Source organism: Microplitis demolitor, chromosome 8 (assembly GCF_026212275.2).
Source record: "Microplitis demolitor isolate Queensland-Clemson2020A chromosome 8, iyMicDemo2.1a, whole genome shotgun sequence".
NCBI lineage: Eukaryota > Metazoa > Arthropoda > Insecta > Hymenoptera > Braconidae > Microplitis > Microplitis demolitor.
This window is the reverse complement of record NC_068552.1, coordinates 8169149-8189042: the sequence shown is the minus strand read 5'-3', so window position 1 is coordinate 8189042 and position 19894 is coordinate 8169149. Positions and strand designations below refer to the sequence as shown.

Sequence of the window (19894 nt, the reverse complement as noted above, 5' to 3'; positions counted from 1 at the left end):
TGAACCGATTTAGATGGTTCTTGTGGCATTCGAAAGAATCCTTCTGAACTTAGATTTTCAGAAAATTTTAGATCATTCAGTCAAATAGACTCTTAGATATTTAAGAAATACAAAAAAAAAATTATTTATTTCGTTTTTCTTTTTTATATTTTTTCATCGAAATAATAGATGTAAAATCTATATCTGCTTTTGTCATTGAATAACATCGTAATTACTGAACAGCATCACTCGAAACTAATATGTTCTTCTTTATGTAAGTCATTGGAAGTGACTGCATAAAAATCGTTATGTTCGCTCGTATCACGATATACTTACACGATATAGTTACAACGTATCACAGAAATACTTATTTTTAAGTAAATTATTGAACATAATTGTGAATAAATATATAAAAAACGCTTATAAATTAATTATTTTGGATTCTAAATTTTTAAACTTTAACATAAAACGTGACCCTTTTGAGCTTGAAAATCTCATAAAAAAGGGAAACAAAGGTATTTTCGAGCTCGAAGAGCTTGAAAATATGTTCATACTTATGTTTTCGAGCTTTTAGAGCTCGAAAACAGCGGAAAGTTTTGGGGCGGGCCCGCAGGGCCAACCGATGCCCAGATTCTTTTTCTTTCAATATTACACTTGGCCATGTAAATAATGCTAACTATGACACTCTTGCTGTACACGAAGTAGGGTTAAAATGAATATAAATGTGCAAATAGTAACATAACTAATTTTGCATTTCACACATATAAATCCAAGATGCTTTTAGACCCCGTTTTTTCGACGTGATACTTACCAAGACATTTCGAGGCTCCCAAACGATACAGGGTTTAATTTATACATGTGTTATTGGTCTTCAATTATCTCGTTTCGATTGGCTAGATATTTAAACTCTACATGTAAACGCCGGCAGTTATGAAAAATATCGTGTGCAGTACGGGACGAAATACAATTTCAGCATTTACAATATCACCCGTAGCCTGAGACTTAGGCAGTCAAAATCACTATCGTCTGAAATTGTTTTGTTTCATTCCATGCCACACAATATACTCATCATTTTTTTTTTTTATATTATTGAAAAATAACATACTGCTTTTACTAGCTGTGAAGTTTAAACTAAATCCTCGATAGTTTATGTAACTTCTTCGATCACTAATGAATGTTATTAAAGCTTCATTGGACGATGTTACAATTGGTAAAGGCTTGATACTTCCACATACAGTAGTTATGGGAGTAACTATTAAAATATGAATAAATATTCAAAGAATTAATTATTTATAGTTTACTAACCCAATAAATAGTGTCCTGTATAGAACAAATGGTTTGAAATGATTCGTAATTCTAAACGTACATGAAAAGTGGTATTTACATGATTTGATAGTATTTAATAATATTTTATTTAAAGTTTTTTCAATTAGTTTGAATCATATTTTGTCATCAAAAATTTGAAGTGAGAATTATGTTTACCAGTTTCATTATGAGGAACTTTTTCACCTATAAAAACATGATCAGTATTTTCACAACGTCTTAAACCAGGAAGATGAATATCACGAAATTGGATTGTTAAGGAATGGTCATCTGGGCCAATGAGCCACCAAACACATTCTTGATCTTTGGGATACATTGCCGGATAGTTAGGAGATGAAATAATCCCATCTTTTCCACGTATAATACCACCGCAAAATTCTAAATATTCAAAAAAGAGGTATATATTTATACACATTTTTTTTGTTTTACTACTATACTTTATAATTTTACCGCCAGGAATGACAGTCGCTTTGAAACCATTTTTAGGATCAGCTAAATCAGTGTAAAAATGAGCATAAAGAACATTTCCGGTCGTCGTGAAGCTACTTGGTGCAACATCTGAACAAAATCTGCCTAAAAGTTTTGACGAATCTGTACCCCCATCTCTAATTTCGAGGAATTCTTTTTCACAACTAAAGGCAAAATTGATTTTTAAATAAAAAAATAAATTCTAAAATTTTATTTCATAGTGATTGATTTAATTATATTACCCGGCACTGTTGGCAAGATCGAAACGTTCGATAAAGTGTATAGAAAGTCTTGTTCCAGCTGGTGCCATAAATGTCCAGAAACATTCTGAATAAGGTGGTGGTATATTAGGATAATGAGGTGAGGAAAATTCCATCCTATCTTCTAAATTAAAGTTCCCACCACAATCTAATCCTACTTCTCTAAAATTTATGATTATCAATGGAAGGTAAATATCAATGAATTAATATTCTTAAAATTATATTAGAAAAATAGACTTACTGCCATTCAAGTGCGAAATTAACATGCGTACCAGTGCCAACTGTTTTTACATATAATTTGTTTCCTGTTGTCATTAAAGTTTCGGGTAAAGTGTTGCCACAATATTTTCCATCACCAAGAAGGGGAGACTCTGGACCACCTCCATTTTTTAACTGTATTTTATCAATTAAAAAAAAAAAAATTTCTTATCGCCTGCATGAAATTTCAGTTTCAATGCTTGTTTAGCTAGTCAAAACAATCTGATTTCAGGTTAATAGGATTTAGCGGTCAAAAACTAATGAGTTCCTTACCTAGGGAAGAAACTCATTAGTTTCTGCCTCATGTGTTAGTTCCTAATTTCATACTTTTCAAAGTCGTATTTTGCTGTAAAACTATGAATGTTTATATCATTCTAATAACTAACCAAACTATTTGCAATGTTTGAAAAATTACACAAATAATCAGAGTGCCATTAAAAAAAAAAAAAAAAAAAATATTTAATTAATGAAAACCGTTATTTTCCTTCTTAAACTACTCAAATTCGCATGTTTGAATTGAATCATTGTTTATTTGCCGCACTATCAGTTAGAAAATAGTCTGCTTTGAATGGCTACGGACATTAAAATTTTCAGTATCATTGTAGGTGAAATGAAAAATTTAATGAGTGACACACAATAAAATTCGAAATCGTCTTAGGCTCAAGCAATTAACTTCACTCTCGTCTGAAATTGTTTTGTTTCATTCCTTGCCACGCGATATACTATTTTATATTACCTGTACTACGAGTTTTGATACTTGCTTATCTAGTCAAAACAATTCCATTTCAGACCGATGCAATTAACCGAGTTTAAAATCCTCAGTTTCTTTCCTAGCGTAGAAAATATCTAATTTATGCCCATAGTGTATCTCATACTTAGAAATGATATTAAAACATTCCAACCCCCATGTGTATGGTTACCTAGCCGAGTCGATGCTGATGGTAACAAACACAAGGATTGGAATGCCCTATCTTCTTCTGTCATTGTTTGAAGGAAGTTTGGTACATGCGCTTATTCACATCTTCATTTCTCTATAAGAGAAAGGGGCAACTCCCTTCCTGGAATAGAATATTCTAATCCACGCGTTTGTTGTGACCACTTTGGACGTGAGTAGACATGTATGCTCTAATTTTTTTCTTTAGTCTGTGATATACTATTGTGAATTCATTTCAGCTCTGGTAGAAACACATTAGTTTATCATTAGCATCAAAATAATCATATGCGATTCTCACCAACTAAATCAACAGTTAAATTTTTTCATGACTATTAAGCTTAAATTGTTTTGTTTTGATTAGCTCTAGACACTGAAACTCTTAGGTTACACGGTGGTCATTATGAAAAATATAGAAGTAGCATGAAATCAAAACCAATTGCAAATTTTGAACAATTTAGAATGAAAAAAAATTTCATTTATCGAAACGAATAATTTAATAATACATTAAATTTTGAATTTTAGAATAAAATTAAAATATAAAGGATTAATGATAATCTACTGACCATTAAATAATAATTGCTACAATGATTATCCGTAATATCAATTGACATGTTAACTAGTTTAACTTCAATTTTTCTTCCAGGTCTCACAGTAACATTCCATTCACAGTTAAAGCTCCATGAACGTACTAAGTGTTGTCTAATTACATTATTAAATTCAATTTCTCCATTAGAGCCACTAAGACCACCACCACAATCTACAAAAAATGTGTATCAATATAAATAAATATATATATATATATATATATATATATATATATATAGGCAGATCCATTAATTCTCGACGAAAGTGTGTGCACTGGAGTTGACGATTTTGATGCTAATTTTTTCCTTGAAAGTACACCTAAGAAGAAGACGATCCTTCAAACTTGAGCCCGATGTATACGAATTCAGCCGCTTCAGAATTTTCGAAATTTTTAAAAAAGTCGATTTTTCACCCATTTTCAAATATTTGTATCTCAGCTATGTAGCTTGAAGACTCCTGCCCAGCAACCTTTATCTCAGTAAAACCTCTACTTTTATAAAAGGAAAAGATGTTAGGTCTGAACTTATATCGGGCTTAGCTCATAGCTTCCAACTAAACAACTGTTTTAGTAAAATTTTGCCTATTTATGAAACACTATTATATGTTCCGTATTTGAAGTTGAGAGTCGACCAGCAGCTAGTATCTTTTTTCGAGATAGATTTTAATGGAATCTACACAGCTTTTGCTTAATTTCTCCGATTTTGTAAAGTTATAGCCATTTAAAACCAATCAAACTTTAAAAAGTTACTGTTTTCAAATAGCTAAAACTTTTTTCTCCGAACTTCGATTTGTTGAAAACTTCCAGGAAAGTTGCTTTATTCTGTCCCCATGAAACCCTGAAAATTCGGACTAAGGAAGCGCGCTTGTATTTGAGATAGAAATTTTGTAATATGGTCGAAATTGCATTGAACCTGATAAGGAATTTCTTAATAGTCACCAATTTAGCACTTAAAATGATGATTATTGAATTAAATAGAAATAATTTCAGGTACATATTTAATAGTTTTTTAAATTTTATGTTTTAACGCTACATAAAAGTACAAATATAAAGAAAGTAACTATTGTCAAAAATTTGAAAAATTTTTATTTATAAATTCAAATTAACTTTTTTACAATCTATTTTAGAAAAAGTCACGCTCACTTCTCAAGAATTGTTAATGATAGGTGTAAAAGAATAGTCAATTCGCGTGTCCTTGATGGTTTTCGAAGATTAAAATCATTCATTTAAGTTTTAATTTAAGTTTTTGAATATCAGCATCAGATACTTATATTGCTCGGAAAACATAGGGCATTATTCACATTATGCATGACTATGAGCTACGATTTTACTCTGTATACCTTATACATGAATAAAGTCATAACTAATAGTCCTAAATTTTCCAAATTTCAATAACTACTGAATACGTACCTGAAATTATGACTATTCATTTTAATAATCATTATTTTATCTGCTAAATTGGTGACTATTAAGAAATTCCTTATCAGGTTCAATGCAATTTCGACCATGTTACAAAATTCATATCTCAAATACAAGCGCGCTTCCTTAGTCCGAATTTTCAGGGTTTCATGGGGACATAATAAAGCAACTTTCCTGGAAGTTTTCAACAAATCGAAGTTCGGAGAAAAAAGTTTTAGCTTTTTGAAAACAGTAACTTTTTAAAGTTTGATTGGTTTTAAATGGCTATAACTTTACAAAATCGGAGAAATTAAGAAAAAGCTGTGTAGATTCCATTAAAATCTATCTCGAAAAAAGATACTAGCTGCTGGTCGACTCTCAACTTCAAATACGGAACATATAATAGTGTTTCATAAATAGGCAAAATTTTACTAAAACAGTTGTTTATTTGGAAGCTATGAGCTAAGCCCGATATAAGTTCAGACCTAACATCTTTTCCTTTTATAAAAGTAGAGGTCTTACTGAGATAAATGTTGCTGGGCAGGAGTCTTCAAGCTACATAGCTGAGATACAAATATTTGAAAATGAGTGAAAAATCGACTTTTTTAAAAATTTCGAAAATTCTGAAGCGGCTGAATTCGTATACATCGGGCTCAAGTTTGAAGGATCGTCTTATTTTTAGGTGTACTTTCAAGGAAAAAATCAGCATCAAAATCGTCGACTCCAGTGGACACACTTTCGTCGCGAATTAATGGATTTGCCCATATATATATATATATATATATATATATATATATATATATATATATATATATATATATATATATGGGTCATTCCACCTCGGTTCAACGACATTGCGACGGTGACCCTTTCCAATTTTTTTGGTTTTTTAATATGTTTTAATACATGTAGAAAGACGTCTTGATTTAAATTTTTAGCTCTTTATCTCCACCCCTTCTGGAGTTATCATTTTTGCTTAAGAAGGATATAACTGTGACTATAGTTGTGATAATCTCACATAATGAAGGGGTCAATTTGTTCAATTTTTAACGCCCTTTCATAAAAAAAGTTCAAAATTAGAAACAAAAAATTTCCTAATGCTTTTTCGGCAATTTTTAGTCACGAAAATTAGTTTTTCGTTCAATGGGACACTTTTAATTTTTTTCAAAAAAATTCCGAAAATTCTATGTTCAAAAACAAAATTTTTGAGCCACAACCTAAGATGGGCAGCAAATAACTTCTAGTAAAATAAATTAAAAACAAATTTTTAATCTGTAATTTTAATTTATTTTCTCTCTAAAATCACGTAATTTCTTTAAATAGTCTCAAAATATTATCTCAAAGCAATATCAGATGAGTACTACCGATAATATCATAGTAGATGTAAAAGTAATAAATCTGAATAATAAGATGTAACGGTTAATTTATTTGAATTTTAATTTAAAAAAATACAACAAATTGTAAAACAACGTGCTTAAATTATACATTTTCGATCTGCGATCTCAGAAGGAAAATAAATCAAAATAACATTTAAAAAAAATGATTTTCTAATTTATTTTACTAGAAGTTATTTGCTGCCCATCTTGGGTTATGGCTCAAAAATTTTGTTTTTGAACATAGAATTTTCGTAATTTTTTTGAAAAAAATTAAAAGTGTCCCATTGAACGAAAAATTAACTTTCTTGACTAAAAATGGCCGAAAAAGCATTAGGAAATTTTTTGTTTCTAATTTTGAATTTTTTTAATGAAAGAACGTTAAAAATTGAACAAATTGACCCCACCATTACGTAAGATTATCATAACTATAGTCACAGTTATATCCTTTTTAAGCATAAATGATAACTCCGGAAGGGGTGGAGATAAAGAGCTAAAAATTTAGATTAAGACGTTTGTCTACATGTATTAAAACATATTAAAAAACCAAAAAAATTTGAAAGGGTCACCGTCGCAATATCGTTAAATTGTGGTGGAATGACCCATATAGATTAGAGTGGTCCAAAAAAAAAAAAAATACTTTTTTTTTCTATCATCTCAGAAATTTCTGTAAGGTTCAAAAAAATTTCCACCAAAGGCCAGCGTGATATTTCAATTCTACAAGGTGCTTATTTATTTTTGGTTTTTCTATGTAAATACACTGAGAGACAAATCTCGTTTTCTGAACTATGAAAAACATTGTTCAATGAAGCCACCATTACCCTCAGTTCAGATACTTAATCTATAGTTGTAAAATGCACGATAATATTATACTTGTTTTAACTGTGTTATAGTTCAATGAACAATGACAATATCAAACGTAAGTAAGTCAAAAATGGTATTCTTAATAAAAAAAAGGAATGAAGAAAAATCCTCAATGATATTCGTCGACGACTTAAATGATTTTAAATTAATGAAATTACAATCGTACAACGGCTGAAACATTTATGATTCTGCAACAAAACAAATGCTTAGTTAGAACTAATACCTTCAAATAGTTTCGAGCACTATGATAAAGTTCAAGAAACTAGAAATATTAGTTAAGATGACTATTTTCATTTCCATTTCTTCCTTGTTACCACAACCATGCACTTTTCTCTTAGTCTAGCACGTAAAAAGGCTTTTTTCCGTTTTCTCCAGTTGAAAATACGAAAAAACCTTTTTTTAACTTCCCGCTAAGAAAATCGACGATTTCCGAAAAATTCGGGAAGTTATTGTTTTTACCCCGATTTGCAAAAATCGAAATTTCATCAGATGTCGACGTTTCAAGGTCCTAGAATGCTATTCTGACTATTTTCGGAATGATGTCCGAGTGTCTGTGTGTGTGTGTGTGTGTGTGTGTGTGTGTGTGTGTGTGTGTAAACTCTGTATATTTTTTTAACTAATAAACCGATTTGGATGGTCAAAGCAGCAATCGAAAGAGCTTTTATGTCATCAACTTTTCTGAAAATTTCAGATCATTTGATCAAGTAGACTCGAAGATATTGTTCAATTACAAAAAAAAATTTTTTTTTTTAGTTTTTTATTGATTTCCCAGAAAAGACTTGTACGATCGTCTCTAAAATCTACTCAGCTTCAGAACTCAATAAAACGCGTCGATTGCCACCTTAGCCATCTCAATCGGTTGATGCGTTCGAGAGATATCGAGGGAGAAGGAAATGATAAAAACGGTTTTTTCGAGAATAATGGTATACAAAAGTATTTTCGAGCTCGAAGAGCTCGAAAATGTACTTACAACGGTGTTTTCGAGCTCAAGGAGCTCAAAAACAGCGGGAAGTTATGGTGCTGGCCCGCAGGGTCAACCGATAGACCGATTTTTCCTATGTTAATGTACTTATTCTTATAGAAAATTTAATTCTCTACAAAACAGCTATGGCATAGTTTTATCATAATCTTGATTGGTAAAAAGTTATCAGGCTTTGAATAATTGCAACTAAGGAAATTCTAAGGAGGATAGTTGTAAAGCAACGGTTTGCAGTGAATGACATTACTTATAGGTATTTTATTAAATTTCTATAAATCTGACACAATTTTTAGCTTTTTGGAACAATTTTTTAATAACTGATAAACTTGCTACGAATTTATTAAATTATTTATTAAACTATCTCTAATATAATAAACATATTTTTTTCAAATTATAAGCAGTGAATTATGAATAATATTTAAGAGCAAGTAAGTATTCAAGCATGTACACCAGATAACCCAATCAAATCGACCTGATAAACGGAAACAGGTCTAGCCAGGTCTGATTTTTTGAGGTAAGCTTAGAAACATGATCACAAAACATATTCCAAAAAATGATAGTAAAATTTCAATTAGACAGGAGAAAAAAAAAAAAAACACTTTTAATTAGCGTTTTATCGAAAAATTAAATAAATTTCGGTGAAAAGTGTTATATCAAAGTTGTAGAGAAAAAAATATAGAAAATATGAGTATCCTCGGTTTTATTGTACACAGGTAATAAAGGTAACAGAACACCTGGAAGTTTGAATAGAGAGAATCATCCCTAAAAACCTTCTTGCTTTACGCTTTTGGTAAGAAGAACATAAATGTACGTCTACAGCGTTGCAAAAGAAAACTTACGGTGCGTATTACTGTAGAGACAGCAATATAGACCACACTATTTCCACGTATATATTAATATTTTCGGGGCCTAAAACCTACACCGAGTGTTGTTTTATGTTTATGTCTAGCAAAATTGAAGTCAGAGATTCTGTATCTTGAAAGCTAATAGAATTTTCATTAACTTATAATCTGAAAGGAGATGCCCGTATGAATTTTAATTGCCAGGGATTTTTGCAACCGTATTTTGAGTAATAGATTACGAAAATCAACTTTATTTTGTTGAAACGTAGCACAAACAATTATTATTAACAATTATATCGATTAAATCGTCATAACTCGAAAAGCATTGATGGGGCAGAGAAGTTTATTGGGAAAGTAATCTTGAATAATTAACAATAGACGAAAAAGTTATTCATACCTTTTTTCTTATCTCAATTATTTCGCGCGACGTAATGATAAAACAAGCCGGGTGCTCGGATTGTTCACTTTCGCACTGCCAAATCTCTACTGCTCGCGTTTTTATTTTAGAATCAAGGAAAAAATTTTATTTTTTATAATTAAAAAAAATGATTAATTTTTAAAACTTTATTTTTTTTTTCCATACTCAATTAAATAATGTTTTTACATGATATTTAAGTATTTTTTAAATAAAAAATGGCTCTAGCAATTTGTATCTAAAAATACATCAAATTAATCCGACTTTTAACTTTAGATAAAATATTATTTAGTATTGTATGTATTTTTTATCATATTATATATTATATCTATGTTAATTCCTCAACTGTGATGTCAAAATTATCTTCATCTGAACTATCTAACAGAAGAGAATTGTATGTTTGATACCGTGATGTTCCCACCGAATCGTTGATATCAGAATCTTTGTCAAGCTCATCTATTTCATTAATAGCATCTACGTGATTTTTTTTATTTTTGATAGCATTTGTGAATTCAGAGCTGGTTCATCTTCTGTCATTATAGATGTCATCATCATTATTTTTTGCTTCCACCCCCATTGTTCTGGTTGCAATTTATTACCTAGCCATGATTGCACTTGATAAAAAACTCGTTTGATGTGCTGAATTAGGGCACCTTTGGTTGGAGGTAGATGGCTTAATTTCATATCTGACGTTTCGACACGTCCAGAGTTGTCGAAAGGTTTGCATCTGAGCTCTCCTAAACCAGATATGTCGCCATTCGCACCGTATGAATTGACGATAATTTTTTAGCGACTGGACACAAATCTTCAGTTGTGCTGTTCATATTGTAGTATGCCAAAATTTCGTGCTGAAGTTCTGACTTTTGTTTCAATAATTTTAATACCACTTTCTTCCCTTTACCATACATTGCATTAGTCGTATCAAATCCTGCAAAAGCATGGGCAAAGAGAATAAATGGTTTTATTGAAATGTTATTTCTAGTAGTATACCACGTATCTGAAGTCCTGGCATTGTTACACTTTCTAAAATATATTTCGTGTTTGATAGGAGCTAAGCTGATTAGTAGTACGAGTAATTCGATGTCTGTATCAACACTTGCAACTGATGTATCCGCTGTATTCAAATCAATAGCTGTCTTTGCAATGGAGAAGTCAGCATCTTCAAGTGCTATTGTCACATTCATTCCAGCGCGCAACAAATAATCAGCCAACATCGCTACGAATCTTTGTTTATAAATTATATTGGCCAAATAACTGCTTCGTCGAGTTTGAACAATCATATCTTCTGAAAAATCGATATCGGCACCGATCCTTTTTTGCAGTCTTCAAAATCTTTCATATAATTTTAATTTAATATACTCATAGTCATAACCATCAAATATGATGTTACTATTCTGGTGATAATGAACTCGTATGTATGCCAAGTATAACTCACAAATGTATCGATAACTTTTTCCGCTATTAAAGCTATTAAAAAAATGACAAATAACTTGCTTATGAGTATGAACAGCTGTAAAGATATGGGTCCAAGGTCAAAACTATGGGTGCAGTATTTTGAATGCGTGATAGTAGCCCTTCAATTTATTGAAGCCGAGCGTTTAGGTGATTGGAAATTGCATTTGCAAGTATCCAAAAAATGTTGCCTATTTTTCACGCGTGGTCATCACGCATATGCTAAATCAGCTTAAATTTATCTCCAAGACATAGTCCAACTGGAATATGTTATGGATGATACAGAGTACCATAGATTTACTAAAGAAGGGTTTTTCACTATTCGAAGATCTGACAAAGCTTTCTGTGGAGTCTGGGCTGATATGACTATCGAGCCAACTTCAAATCGGTTTTTTTGAACACACTTAAAGCATGGCCGTGGTGTGACTCCAAGTGTAGTTGCACGATCTTTAGACACAATGCTATCGGTTTTTGATATCCTGGAATCTTTAGAAGAATATATTGGTATCGGTTCTGCTACGAGTGAACAACATGTCAACCTTTCATCTGGTCGAATGAAAAGAGATACAGTTGACCTTTCAAACTTTGTTTTTTGGCCGGAAACATTGCCCATTCAAGAAACGAGATTATTTGATGTCTTTATATACTGGCGTACTCGGAGAACCTGATATCAATTGCTATAATGCTAAAGAGTTAGGATACTAAAGAATGATGTCAATGGTTGATAAAAGAGCCAGTAAAGTTTCACTATCATTTACCGATATAGCTAAATCATCAGCCAACGCAAAAACGGTTAATAAGTCTCCCCAATCTGGTGTATTCGCAATTAATGCGGCATTAATATTTCAAAAATTAACTAGCGTATTCTAAAATAATTCATACGGTGCAAATGGTGATATATCTGGTTTAGGAAAGCTCAGATGCAAACCTTTCGACAACTCTGGACGTGTCGAAACGTCAGATATGAAATATCATGTAAAAAAATTATTTAATTGAGTATAGAAAAAAAAAATAAAGTTTTAAAAATTAATCATTTTTTTTAATTATAAAAAATAAAATTTTTTCCTTGATTCTAAAATAAAAACGCGAGCAGTAGAGATTTGGCAGTGCGAAAGTGAACAATCCGAGCACCCGGCTTGTTTTATCATTACGTCGCGCGAAATAATTGAGATAAGAAAAAAGGTATGAATAACTTTTTTGTCTATTTCTAATTATTTAAGATAAAATATCTTGAATTATTATTATCTCAACTATTATCTTAGATAACTTTCCCAATAAACATCCCTGCCTAATCAATAGGGTGGATTGACCCAAAGGTGGCCTAAAATGGGCCGGGCAAGTATACATCGACCTTTTCGCGGTGCGATTATAAGTACCGCAAGGGAAACCAACGATGTCACTACCGCCCCTGAGGGAATTTATTGTTTGGAAAGAAGTCAAAGAGTAGTAGTCTATCAGAGCCTACTCAAGTATCCAGAAAGGGTTCAGAATACATAGGTATAAAATACCTACAAATAAATAAATGTATGTGTGTGTGCGTGCACATATGCGCATATTTCGGTGTCAAATATAACAACTAAGAATGCCAGAATGCTAGAAATAAACGAAGACGTCAAGACGTTTACACCGAGTAAATGGCTTATGACTATCGATTATTATTTCCTTGATTAGACGACTGAGATCCGTCACCAAAAGACAAAAGCTGAGCAAATACTTTCATACCCTAGAGTACCTCAATAGCCTGTGGACCATCGGGCCAAACGGGCTGAGAGATCTGCTCGTATGAAAAAGTCTGAGAAACTCAGACATCATCTTGTGGTTAAAGGTGTTAACCTCGAAGTCAGGGACTTCGGTTCTCACTACTTACAAGATTCCGACAGTCCGTAGTGAAGACCCCCTCCCCCCGGGAAGGACGACTGCTGGACAGAACTTTGCTGATATAGGTTTCAAAGGCTGAGTACAAGCCGGGGTTCTTGGGATTGTGAGTTCATGCTAAATCTTGAAACAATAATAAGGGTTTAGAACTCTTGAAGAAATGCAAATAACTCTCCCCAATACGATTATGGGATTAGAGAGAAGTAATACACTGAGATGTGTGGGTGCGGGCGCGCGTGCGCATGTAGATATTGATAAATTAATAAATGAACTTGGCTTATCCGAAATTGGCGATTTAAATTTTCCTTTAAAAAAAAACTTTGATGTAGATTATCAAAGTTAAAGTGCAGTCCGATCTTGCGGACCAAAGAGTTACGTAAGCCGGAGTGGCTACAATTGCGATAGTGGAGCATAAAACTCCAAAGAATACTACGATTCTGTGGACACAAGGAAGTTAAACAGACTTGAGTTAGTATTCAATTGAATGTAAAGAGGCTTAAAAACCTCGTATAGTACCACAATCTTGTGGACCCATTTGGGTTACACAAGCCTGAGCGGGTACTTCTCAGCCGTCCCAACTCTCTTCCTTAGAAAGAATAACCTTTGAGTTGAAAGGACGGACGAGGGTCAGGTAAGGCATTCTACTTCATTACTCACACGCAAATAATTCTAGTGGAAGTGACTGAGGAGAAGCGGTGCATGCTCACTTCGGAGGCTCTTAATAGGCCGCTCCAACCCGAAAGTGAACGTAATAATTTTTACTTGTACAATGCTGTGGACCTTTGTTACGGAAACTATGAGCAGGAAGTAATGTTGTAAAATGTAGCAGCCTATGTGCAATGTATGTTCTAGTGGGGCAGAACAGAACAAACATCGGCTTGGGGTGGTAGTCCAACGCTGCCAATCCCTAAAAGTGATGCCAATCACTCAAAAATCAATGGAAAAATTTGAATGATTTGTTGAATATATAAAAATAGGGAGAGCCTGCTCCCTCCGGCGAAGCGGGCTTTTCACTTTAATGGATTTTGAATATATAAGTGCTTAACTAGCTTCATGTCCTGCAACATGAGGCGAAATTTTTCACTTTAATCGATTTTGAATGATTGATGATTATAAGTGGATGAACTGTCTTGTAGTCCTTGGACCCAGGGCCATTTTTTTCACTTTAATCGATTTCATCGAACGCAATGATAGTCAAAAACTATTATATGTCGACAGTGGACTGACGCCACCGCAAATAGGCCCAGGCCCTCCAAAAATTTTTGATTATCGTAAATTTGCGAAAGTAATACGTATAAAATTTTTCAGGGGAAACTCGTCTAAGTATCAGCTCCCAGACAAAACTTAACCCTATCCTTTCCTCTCCAAAACACTAATTACGCTTTTCTCTTTCGCAGGTAGCAGCCACACTAATCTAAACTTTCCTCCCTACAGGCACAACCAAGAGTTTAGCGACTCAAATAGCAAAAATTAAACATGGCTTTCACCTCTCATGATAAATTATCCGCATTGGACTTGCGTTTGGATTATGCAGGATCAGCCCGCATGGGAGAGAAATCCCATGGTGATCTAAAAGCAAAAACAATCGAAGACTAGGACATCATCATCATCATTATCGACGACGACCAACACCACGCTCGTTCGAAGGAGTGCCAGAGTGGCAAGTCATGTTGTTAAAAACTTGATCACTAAGCCCCCTGGTACCCCCGTTAATCGTCGGCACGAGAGTCGGGAATCGCAGACGTGCATGGGTAAAATCACGCGACCAACTAACTTAAAAACCGCGAAATGGGAAACAGCATTAACACTCACGCGACAGTGCTGAGTAAATTTATTAGACATGAGACTTTGTTCACGGGGCGCAAACTGACGTGAGTGTCCGGGGTCGAGTAACTTTGCCCACGTTGGGCTCGTAACACAAAAAGACACGGCAGAAGGACTTAGTACGTGAAACGAAATTCCACTCCCCCCCCCCCCTTCCCCAAATCCGACAAAAAGAGAAGAAGGAGAGAGAGAGGATTTAACGCTAATGGTCTTCGAGTCTTAAAGGTAAACTTGCGAAACGATAAGGTGGGAACACTGAAGACAGGTGCCTTGTGAGAGGAGAAACGTATTGTTGTCCACGCAAGGACAAAGGTCCATACCCATATGAAGCGAAGAGACAGAAAAAGCCCAAGTATGATTCAAAGCCACCGAAAATCATAATAGGTATAATCATAAGGATCAGTATCACTCCCATGTAATCCCCTCTCATGACCTCGGACCCGAAATTTTCAATTAAAATAAAATATTTAAAATCATTAAACGACCTGAGTTATGTTATAATAATAAATTAAATAATATTTCCTATTTATCAACATAAACACAATAATTATTAACCCTTTAAACGATGAAATAATAATTATTTCCGTGCACCACGTGGCTAGAGGAAAATATTGATTTTTATCCCCACTATATCGACTTACTCTCCCTTCGATCGACATTTTTATGTATGCTCTATACACACGCGTGCTACTGACTGAAATGAAAATATCGATTAAGTATATAAATTCAAAATAATTATCAAACCATATATATAAACATAATAAACCATAATATCAATAAAATCATAATTAAATTATTCTAAGATAATCCATCGAAGTAATATAAATATTTAAATAATAATTAATTATAATAAATAAATGCGCTTGATTTGAGCTAGGAGGAGTTGTTAAATTCACGGCGAGATGGAAAAGCGCGCGCAGCGATTCACGTTTGAATTGCTACGTGATATCAAATCCATCCAAGCCAGCTAAGGGAAACCGCAGCTAGGATTTGATGGTAACGAACTCGTAGTGGATGTTGATTCGGTATCCACACGCAAAGGATCTCTGATTCTAAGAGTTACAATATCCACCAATATTGAGCTTGCTCAATTTTTCGCTTTATTATAATATGGCAGAAAAGAAAGGATTTCGCAGCGTGAGTATGCCCAAAAAGGTGTGGCATCAGCCGCCCGTCAAACGGAGGTGGACTTAACCGTCCCGTTACATTAATTAATTAATGCTCAATCAATAGACTGATTCAAAAAAATCAATTATACTTTTTTTTTCTTCATAATATCGAAAATATTATTGGAAATGGGAAAAAAAAAATACTATGAAAGTTTGAGCTCTTAATATTAATATTAACAACTGCCGCATCGCAATTTTCTATTTCCCGTTTAAATAGCATAGGAAAATTTATTTTTCAAGCTTTAGAATTTTGTAGCTCACGGTGGGACCAATATTTCTAAATGTTCAAGACACGTTTTCATGGGACATTTGACGCTCTAAAAAAAGATCTCTTATCATTATATAAGTATCAGACAGCCTTTCGACCTGGACTCAACACTCAAGATGCTATTTTAAAGCTAACTGATGATGTTCGCGCAAGTATGGACTGTTCGATGGTCACGGTTGCAGTGTTCTTTGACTTTAGTAAAGCATTCGACTCGGTTGTGTTTGATATACTGATTTACAAGTTAAGAGCGTTGGGTTTTGATGAAACAGCAGTTAGCTGGGTAGTCTCATACTTGAAGGGTCGATCGCAAGCAGTACGTGTAGACAGTGTTCGAATTTCTACATGGAATAGTACTGTGAGTGGGGTTCCGCAGGGTAGTGTTCTTGGCCCACTGTTATACTCGATTTACGTTGCTGATCTTGGTGGTCTTCTGAAATGCTGTAAGCATCTGTTCTATGCGGATGATTTGGTTATCTATTTGAACTGTAAGCTCTGTGATATTGAACAATGTGTGGGTACTTTAAATAATGAAATTGCCGTGATTTCTGAATGGAGCAAATACAATGGATTGAAACTGAATGCTGGCAAAACGAAGGCAATGATCTTTGGTACGGCGCAGAAGTTATCTGATCTCCGTAATGTTCAGGTATCAGCAATTCGGGTCAACGATGAATCGGTTGAATACTGTAATTCAGTGAAGTACCTGGGTGTGCAACTTGATGATAACCTGAACTGGTCACCACAAGTTGCCGAAATATGCAAGAAGAGTATGAGGACGCTAGCACAGCTGAAAATGCATAGTAATGTATTTGATTTGCCAGTGAGAAAAAAGCTAGTCACTACGCTAATTTTTCCGACTTTTGATTATTGCGCGGCAGCGCTTACTGACATCTCTGGACAAAGAAACATCAGACTTCAGCGTAAAATGAATGCCTGTGTTCGCTTCATCTTCAAGATCTCACGGTTCGAACATGTAACGCCTTATTACAGGGATCTGCGCTGGCTATCACTTAAGTCCAGGCGTGAGTTCTTTCTGTCGTTCCTGATTTATAAAGCTTTTTATGTGCATCAAAAACCGTTAATCCGGCAGAACTTACGTGCTTTAGAGCCACGGTTTCGTAGAGGTGATGTTCGACAGGACTATTTAGCTTTACCTAGCTGTCGCACGACGGAATATGATAAATCGTTTGTTGTTTCGGCGATCAGAGTTTGGAATGGACTACCAGTGCAATGTACGTCGGCGCTAACGTTTGTGGAATTTCGCAGATTAACCTACGAGTACTTTTTGAGTGTGGATAGATCATAAGCTACTGTGCAATTTATACTTAAAATCGATATCTGAGTTTATTTATATTTATATTTATATATATATTTGACTAAGAGTCTGACATTTTATTTTCCTCATTATCATATTGTTTCATATTACATTATTACTTGAGTTTTTGTTAAATGCAATAAGGTTGAGTGATTTACATTAACATTTACATTTGCGTCGATTAAACTGTTCAAATATAATTTGGACTTTAATAACATATGTACACCTTCTATCTTTAATTATTACATCTATTTTTCTTCTGACTGTTTTCATAAAATGCTATACTATGTATTATTTTTGTATGGACGGCCGCGAGAAGTCTTGACTTCATGGTCGAAGAATAAAGAAATAATAATAATAATAATAATAAATCATTGTTCGATATTTTTATTTCTTCAAAAGTTAGATTGACGATAAATTTTTATAGTTTTTAAATTTTTTCACGCAACCATCGACTTGATGGGAAAATTTTATGGGACATTTTTTGTAGAGCATTGTATTTGCTATAACTTATCTTTAAGAAAATTTTAAACATTTCTCACAAGTCATAAGTTATTTGTAATTATCTGAAAATTTACTTGAATAATTTTAATTTTGTTGCTTAAAATTAATTAAATTACTCGAATTAATAGAATTTAAGTCAAAATTTCATGTTTTTATTATAATTTGATCAATTACAAAAAAATTATTTCCTTTCATCAAACAAAGTGTGCCGATTTATATTATCTGATTCTTGGAAATCATTTCAAGGTCAAGACGACCGATCCACAAAAATGCTCCGGAAAAACGAATCATATATGACCATCTAGATTATAATTTTTCATAAGGACCTGACGTGGTCCTTATCAGGTTAACCTTTTTTCAAATAAGGTCCCGATCAAGATTTCCTGACGAGGAACTGATGTGAATGTAACGCTTAAGACCCACGAGGTCCTTATCAGAACCTTACCAAGATATCCTCATTAAATCCTTATCAGGTCCTAACCAGAATATCTTCATCAAATTCTTATCAGGGTTGCCTTATTCGTAATTATTTAAAAAAAATTATCAAATCGCGAGAAAAACCTAAGAGAATTTTAATTCGATCAGAAATGTTATCTATTGTATCTATTGTAGTGCATGTTTTTTATTGATGAAAAAATCCCGATGATTGCTAGGCTCGAACCTTTCGTCCTTCCGATTCAAAGTCCTTGATGCTATACACTGCACTGACATACATATGTGATCTTGTAAGTATAAATATTATTATATTTATTATGGTGTCAAAGAATAACTGATGAAGAAGTAAAAAAACCGTGCTGCAATGATTGACGTGATTTTTTTTATATAATGTTCATTTGTACTTTATTTAATTTTAGCCTGTAAATAAAATACTTAAAGGGATTGGATAACTTGTTTTTGAATAAGGATATCCTGATGAGGTCCTGACAAGGAACTGTCAGGTCGACCCGATGGGAAATAACTTTTTTTAAATAAAGATTTTCTGACGAGGTCTTGATACGGAGCTCGTCAGGTCGAGCCGATAGAAAATAATTTTTTTTGAATAAAGATATCCTGATGAAGTCCTGATGAGGAACTCGTCAGGTTTGCCCTTATATGGCAAACATTTTATTAACCTGACAAGGTCCTTATGGTACTTTCAGCAATTCAGGAAAAAATTCTAGTCGGGTATACATGGCCATATATTGCCAATTTACATATATGGACATTAGGGTGTTTCAAAAAAATCGACTAATGTTCTTTTTATGAATGGCCGTGGAATCCTGTCAGAGGATGTCAGAATAAAGTTTCTGTGAAAATATAAGCTCTTAATATTGATATTTAAAGGTCGCGAATCATAATTTTCTATTTTCCGTTTAAATAACATAGGAAAAAAAATTTAAGCTTGGAATTTTATACCTCGGCAATGGTTCATTGTACAGATAAGCTCAAGACATATTTTTATAGGGAATTAAACGATCTACAGAAAAAGTCTCTTATCATTTTTTGATAAATTCGTCTGTTGAAAAATTATTGGAGCTTGAAGTTGAATTTGTAGTGAATATCGAGATCTTTTTACTTTTTCGGCGAAACTACCAAACTTATCACAAAATGCCACGAGATCTTTTTTGTAGAGAATTTTGTTTCCCACAAATTATTTCGAATAAACTTTTTCCAAATTCCCCATAAGTTTCTAGTTATTTCCATTTTAATATCAAGCTCTTAAAAAAAATAGTGTTCTAATAGATTATAAGCGCTTAACATTAAAATGTTATTAACTTGGAATTTATGCTAAATTTGAGAAAACTTTACTCAAGATAATTTGTCAGGATAAA

General features: G+C 33.3%; 1 protein-coding gene across 2 annotated transcripts in view; it reads right to left on the bottom strand.

The window, feature by feature from the left end:
* Window positions 1-19894, bottom strand: part of LOC103577995 (cubilin-like) — a 318246-nt gene that overhangs the window by 132075 nt on the left and 166277 nt on the right. For both annotated transcript variants that reach the window (XM_053741631.1, XM_053741632.1), the window contains exons 22-27: window positions 3786-3979; window positions 2272-2423; window positions 2013-2192; window positions 1753-1934; window positions 1462-1680; window positions 1085-1231 (exon numbers count right to left, since the gene is read on the bottom strand). In XM_053741631.1, coding sequence (XP_053597606.1) covers window positions 1085-1231; window positions 1462-1680; window positions 1753-1934; window positions 2013-2192; window positions 2272-2423; window positions 3786-3979 — 1074 coding nt within the window. The remainder of the gene's footprint in view (window positions 1-1084; window positions 1232-1461; window positions 1681-1752; window positions 1935-2012; window positions 2193-2271; window positions 2424-3785; window positions 3980-19894) is intronic.